This window comes from Octopus bimaculoides, chromosome 12 (assembly GCF_046866305.1).
Source record: "Octopus bimaculoides isolate indiv1 chromosome 12, ASM4686630v1, whole genome shotgun sequence".
Lineage (NCBI taxonomy): Eukaryota > Metazoa > Mollusca > Cephalopoda > Octopoda > Octopodidae > Octopus > Octopus bimaculoides.
In genome coordinates, this window is record NC_142939.1 from 66,963,310 (window position 1) to 66,970,809 (window position 7,500).

At 33.6% G+C, this 7,500-nt stretch overlaps 1 protein-coding gene across 4 annotated transcripts in view; it reads left to right on the forward strand.

Moving 5' to 3' along the window:
* The window catches only part of LOC106884476 (dopamine receptor 1), a 189,313-nt gene extending 186,042 nt beyond the window's left edge, over positions 1–3,271 (forward strand). For all 4 annotated transcript variants that reach the window (XM_014935878.3, XM_014935880.3, XM_014935879.3 and 1 more), the window contains one exon: positions 2,396–3,271. In XM_014935878.3, the coding sequence (XP_014791364.1) occupies positions 2,396–3,074 (679 nt within the window). In that variant the 3' untranslated portion in view covers positions 3,075–3,271. The remainder of the gene's footprint in view (positions 1–2,395) is intronic.
* The last annotated feature ends 4,229 nt before the right edge of the window (positions 3,272–7,500 follow it).

A 7,500-nucleotide genomic window follows, 5' to 3' on the forward strand; every position in this document is an offset into this window, starting at 1 on the left:
CTTCCCAGCCGCATGGTTTCGGGTTCAGTCTTCTGCTGTAGCCTCAAGCACCCCGAAGCCTTTGCAGTGGATTTGGCAAACGGAGACTGAAAGAAACCCTTCGTACAAATGTGTGTGTGTGTATCTTTCTACCCTCCACTAGAGCTTGACAACCGGCGTTGGTGTGTTTGTGTCCCCCATAACTTAGCGGTTCAGCAAAAGAGAGCAATAGAATAATTACCAGGCTTTAAAATTTAAGTCTTTGTGTCGATTCATTGGACTACAAATTCTTCCAAGTGGTGCCCCAGCATGACCGCAGTCTAATGATTGAAGCAATTAAAACAAGATGAAAGATATGTGTGTGTGTATGTTCGTGTATGTGTGTGTGTGCGCGCGCGTGTGTGTACATATTTAAAAGCTTTTACAAAAGATACTCCATACAGCCACCATATTTAAAGAAAGATATTTTTTAGTTATTAATATTTTTTTTAAAAACTATATATATATATATACATATACAGGCACGTAAATGTATATGTATATCTGTATACACTGAGAAAGAGGGAGACGTCTATGTTTGTGTATACGTGAATGTGCGTGTGCTGCCAAAAATATGGACTCATAAAAAGAGGAGGGAGAGGGAGGGAGGGAGGGAGGGAGAGAGAGGGCGCAGGAGAATAATGTGTGCCAATGCAGAGAACAAGAGAACAATAGTCTTGCAGTGGTTAACCCTCAAACAATGACTTCACAAATATTCCGTCTAATTCTTACCATTCTTCGGTTCTAAACACACACAACCAGATAACGACTATCACACTCGGCACATCGATATCTCAAAGTCAATACGATCAACTGATCTGCCAATATCGAATTCGACTTTACAATTCGTTCCTCTAGAAACATATCAAAGAGATCAATCATTGTATGTATATATGTGTATATATATATATATATATATATATATATATATATATGTATGTATGTATGTATGCATGTATGTGTATATATATATGTATATATACGTATGTATGCATATGTATGTATGTATATATATATATATGTATGTATATATACGTATGTATGCATATATATATATATATATATATATATATATATATATATATGTATGTATGTATGTATGCGTGTATGTGTAATGTGACTCAATTAAATATTGTATTCTATATCAACTCACAATATTTCAAAGAACTCGCACCAATACCTCGTCGATTAGCGCCATAGATTCCTTATTAAGTAAGACGTCTTTAAAACAAACAAGAGAACGCTACGAAGACAAAACAAGGAATTCCGATGGCAACTCTATAATGTGGCATGAATAGAAGAAAGGCGGTCTCGATCGATAATTTCAAACAATGTTATTTTAGACGTAAACAATTGATGATGTTAAATAATGTTGTGAAACATGTTTAATTAAGATTTAATGCCGCGATAAATGCTGCATAATGATTCCCGGGAAGGAAAAGGTTGAAGAAGGAAGGGCCTAGAACTAAGCATTACATGCATTGTATATATGTGGGGGGGGGGATGCACGCGCGTGCGTGGGTGTGTGTATGCGTGTATGCATGGGTATTTATGCATATATGTTTAATAACAACTTGCCTCTGCTCCATGTTACCCGAAGTTTTGTGGGTGCAGAAAGGCGACTACATCCTCAGACGTACGAAGTCAGAATCGCAAGAATTTAAAGAGAAAATACTTGGAGCCTATATTTGTCACTAAACAGCAACATCTCTAACATACACACATTCGCATATATATGTATGCGTGCATGTGTGTGTGTGTACAAGCATGTCTGTATATATATATATATATATATATATATATATATATATATATATATTATATACATGGTGTATGTATACACATATTACTTGTATGTGTGTGTATACATAGATACGTACATACATACAGGCGTATGAGTGGCTGCGTTGTAAGTAGCTTGCTTACCAACCACATGGATCCGGGTTCAGTCCTACTGCGCGGCACCTTGGACAAGTGTCTTCTACTATAGCCTCAGGCCGACCAATAGAATAAGTACTAGACTTACAAAGAATAATTCCTGGGATCGATTTGTTCGACTAAAGGCGGTGCTCCAGCATGGCCGCAGTCAAATGACTGAAACAAGTAAAAGAATAAAAGAATAAAAGAATACGTACGTACATACATACACATACACACACACACATACATACACATACACACACACACACATACATACACATGCATATGATTATATGTGTATGAAAAAATAAGTTGCATTTCCAAAGCAGGAGGCAAAAGGTGTGGGGTGGATGGGGAGGAATAAAAGAATTTTGAAGATGGCGATAGCAATCATTCTATCCTGCCATTCGTTATAATATTTTCCTAATTTTCTTCTCATTTCCTTTCTCTTTTATAGATTTTGTGAAGCCTGGGTTTTAATGGACGTCACCCTCAGCTGTATTTCTGCTCTGGTCATTGTAATGATGAATATCGATCGTTTGATGTTTGTCCTCGATGCGAAACGTTATGTGAAGAACATGAAGGTCATTGCTCTCATTCTGATGGTCATCTTTCCATGGCTGCTCGGCATTTCATTGGTCATCATTATATGGGTGAAAGGCAAACAGATTTTCCCAGATTTCCCAGGAATGTGCGTCTATGCGCTACACAAAGAATACGCCATGGTTTCGCCCTTTGTCATGTATTTCATCCCCGCCTTAATTATTCTAGGTCTTACCTTCGCCATACTGGTCACCGTGGTTCTCCATCCTCATCACCGACAACCTCCAGACGGAACCCATATGTTTGACGAACAAGGTCAACCACAACTTCCGTATCCGTTCCGTGAACACAACTCGCTGTTTTCCGTTTGTTTGGTCAACTTTTTTTTCCTTGCCATGAGTTTCCCCTACAACTGCGAAAATGCTGTCATGGCCTTTTGTGAGACGGATAATTGCATGCCACCTTCAGATCGGCCCCATATTTTCTATTTGTTAGGAATATCATTTCTCGGACTAAACCCGCTGCTGTGGTTAACGTACCAGGAGGTCCGTGGTGCTTTTCTCCGAATATTTGAAAATATATGTAAAAGATAAATGGTAACAGAAACGAACAGACCTGAAACGAAACGAAGATTCTTGTTTAAAAAAAAAACAGACAAAAAATGAAATTTAAAACGGAAATAATTTTGAAATATTTGTTATGTTTTATTATTAATCAAAGATTTAAACATAAAGAAAAAGAAAAAAAGAACATGTTCTAAGATATATACATAAAAAAAAATAATAATAAATGGTAGATTCTTATTAAAATGTTGATACTACGGATGTCTGGTTGTTGTACATCTGGCATTTATTTAGCTAGCAAAATGTTGAGTTTGAAATTGTTATATAAAGATTACAAGAACGATGATCGATGCGAGCAACGGGGAAACATGTCGAACAAACGTAATCAACGAATATTTTATTGAATAGAAACCGTTACAAGTATATTGTCTTATAAGTATGTACATATGATACATATATATATATATGATATATATATATATGTGATATATAGATGATAAATATGTATATACACATATATTATGTATGTGTATATATATATATATATATATATATATATATATATATATATATATACATATGCATACATATATATATATATATATATATATATATATATATATGTATACACAGATATGTATATATATGTGTGTATGTGTCTGTGTGTGCGTGTGTGTGTATACAAATCTATGTGTATAAATCTATTCATATAAATACACACATCGACGTCTTTTTATGTACTCAAATAAAATATTAATGTACGAAAAAAAAAATTAATATATGTATATACATTATAAATATTACACTTATATGTATATATAATATATATGATATAACATTAATATATATATATATGTTAATATTAAGTTTGTTGAGTGACAAACAACAAACAATTACTGCTGTTGAAAGGCCTCAACAGTGATAGCAGAGTTAAATTTATTTTATGAAAGGGCTGAACGTCACTTCAAGTTGTGGATTAGACAAATAAGCAGCGAACAGAGAAGTGACAGTTTAGCCCAGTCTTATATATATATATGAAGGCACGCGTGTGTAGGGGGGGGGGGGGGGGGGGGGGGTGCATGATTCATGTATGTCTGTATGTATGTATGGAGTACTTTTTTGTTGAATATTCTATCACAGATGAGTACATTATATATATATATATATATATATATATATATATATATATATATATATATATATACATATACAAACATACTCACACACACTCATGTATATACGAATGCTCAAGCATATATACATAAATTACATACAAATTTCAGTGTGTGTGTAAGTATATATATGTTCGAGGGTAAGTCAAGAAGTAATGCCGTTTTGTTTAGGACAGGTATAATTACCAACACAAGAACATGTATCATACATCAAAATGAAGCTGGTCCTCTGTGGATCACATCCCTACTTCTCAACATAGTCACCGTTTCTCTCAATAGCAATGTTCTACCTTCGAATGAGAGCATGTATCCCTGCCCCGTAAAATTCTGTTGACTGTTATTTGAGCCACTTCACTACAGTTTTCACTTCCTCGTCACTGGAATAATCTAGCGCCTTCAGATTAGCATCTCTTCGGCCCCATGAAGAGTGACGAGGAAGTGAAAGAAGAGTCATCAGAATTTTACAGGACAGGGATACATGCTCTCGTTTGAAGGTGGAGCATTGCTGTTGAGAGCAACGGTGACTATGTTGAGAAGTAGGGATGAGAACCATCTTCATTTTGATGTATGATACATGTTCCTGTGTTGGTAATTATACCTGTCCTAAACAAATGACATTACTTTTTGACACCCACTTACATATACATACATTATGTGTATATATATATATAGAGATATATACGTAATTTATACATTATACATGTCTGTATATATACATTATATATATATATATATATATATATATATATATATATATATAGAGAGAGAGAGAGAGAGAGAGAGAGAGAGAGAGAGAGATAGATAGATAGATATATGTATATAAACATACTTATATGGCTATACATATAGAAATATATGCATATACATATATGTCCATAATACATACATATATATATATATATATATATATATATATATATATATATATAGGGAGAGAGAGAGAGGGGGGGCATACATGTATACATACACGACAGATATATGTATATCTATGCGTATATATATATGTGTGTGTGTGTCTGCGCGTGTGTAACTGTGTGTGTCTGTTTTTGTATATAATTTCATCAATATCGACAGACACGATGATTGTTACAACTTATTTTATTAGTCATTTGCATTTAATCCATCAGACGTGGTGGAAGATATGAATACACCCTATATATACATATATACATATGTGTATATATATATATATGACCGACGTGTACATATTATTCTCTATACACCCATACACTTGCTCTGCACGTTTCATCTTTAGTTATTAACAACTGCACCGGTTTATCCACACTGACTGCCTCTATTTGCAGGGTTATCTGCCCTGTTATCATCTCCATTTACCTTGCCTCTTCAAAACCAGTTATATTCTTACATTGCTCCCTATATGCATATACATACATTCATGTACATGTTTATATACGTATATATATATGTACATATATATACACACTGCAGCTGCTCACACACACACACACACACACAAATATACATGTATATATGAATATATTTATCATGTATATTTACATGTATATAATATATACTAATATACACACATATATATATATATGTATATGGATATATAAATGTATATATATATAAACAGTTATCAATACTATTCTTGTTAATGAACAAGAATATGTATGTATATAGATATATACATACATATATATATATATATATACTAACATATATATCATACAAACATTTGCTCTTATACATATATGTTTGTGTGTGTATATATATGTATGCATATACATACATACTTGCATATATATATATATATATATATATATATATATATATATACGCATACATATTTACTATTCATTAACAAGAATAGTATTGATAGCTGACTTCGAAGTCACTGTCAATACTATTCTTGCTAAAAGAATATGCTTATACTCTACCAAATGGATTGAGTAATCCTCCCCAATTTAATGTATGATTGTTTTTATTTAAACATAAAAGCAAACACTAATATCATATATATACATATATACATATATATATATATATATACACACACTCATTTTATACATATATGCATACACATATACTTACACATACATACATGCAGACAGACATACACACACAGCTCTATACATACACTGACAGCCTTCAACTGTATTAAGACTCATCAAGTATTCCTTCTTCGTTTAAAATTAAATATTACTATTCCAGTTAAAGTCTGTTTTGTTATTGTTAATTATTCACATTATTGTTGTTCTTCTTATTGTTGTTGTTATTGTCATTGTTCTGATTTTAGAGCGAAAGGACGCTTCTTGCTACGGTTCTGGAAAAGGAACTGTCTTACAGAGGGAGGAATTTGGAATGCCTCACTAACAGAACCAATATCTTGGACTCGGCAGAATTATCTGGGATTTTTTTAATCTCTTATCTTTTATTCGTTTCAGTCATTAGACCACGGCCATGCTGGGGTACCCGCTTGAAGAAGTTTTAGTCGAATGAATCGACCTCCATATATTTTTTTAAGCCTGGTACTTATCCTATATTTAGCGGATGTAATCAAACCAACACCGGCTGTCAAGTGGTGAGGGAGGGACAAATGCAAACATTAACACACACACACACACACATACATATATATCGATATATCCAAATTGAAGAAGAGGAACAGGTAAAATCTAGACAACATATGTTTCCTTGCCAGCAAATCCTCTGATGTAATCATTACACAATGAGGGGTACTAAGCTAGCTGCTCATCAGGCCGAACATATCTTCATTCTATGAAGGTTACATTGTCGTTTGGTGTGAGTAGCTAACTGACTATGCCTTGATGAGTAATTATTAAATCAGAGCATCATTTACATTATTTACATTTGACAGATATTTGTCCTCATCTTTTTTGTTGTTAACAACGTTTCAGCTGATATACCCTCCAGCCTTCAGGTGTCTTTGGGAAATTTCGAACCTGGATTCTTATTCATAAGGTATTTATTGTAAATAATGTAAATAACGTATATGATTCCTCATCTCATAAATACAGAACTGTATTAAATCAGAGCGTCTGTTATCTAGGAGATATATGTAGCCTAGATTTTACCTTTTCCACTTCCTCGGTTTGAATTTTTATTCGCATTCATAGCAACTTTAGTTGCTAGCTTTCAGCAATACAGAAATCTCCAGTTTATCGAATTTCCTCGTAACTTCGATATGGGAAAAAGTGTGTAACCTTCGACACCAATAAATTGTCATTGTTCCTGAACGTACACTGTCACTTTTCGTTTTCTATGCCTACCACAGACCGTGTCCTAAGCTCGTTAAGTGG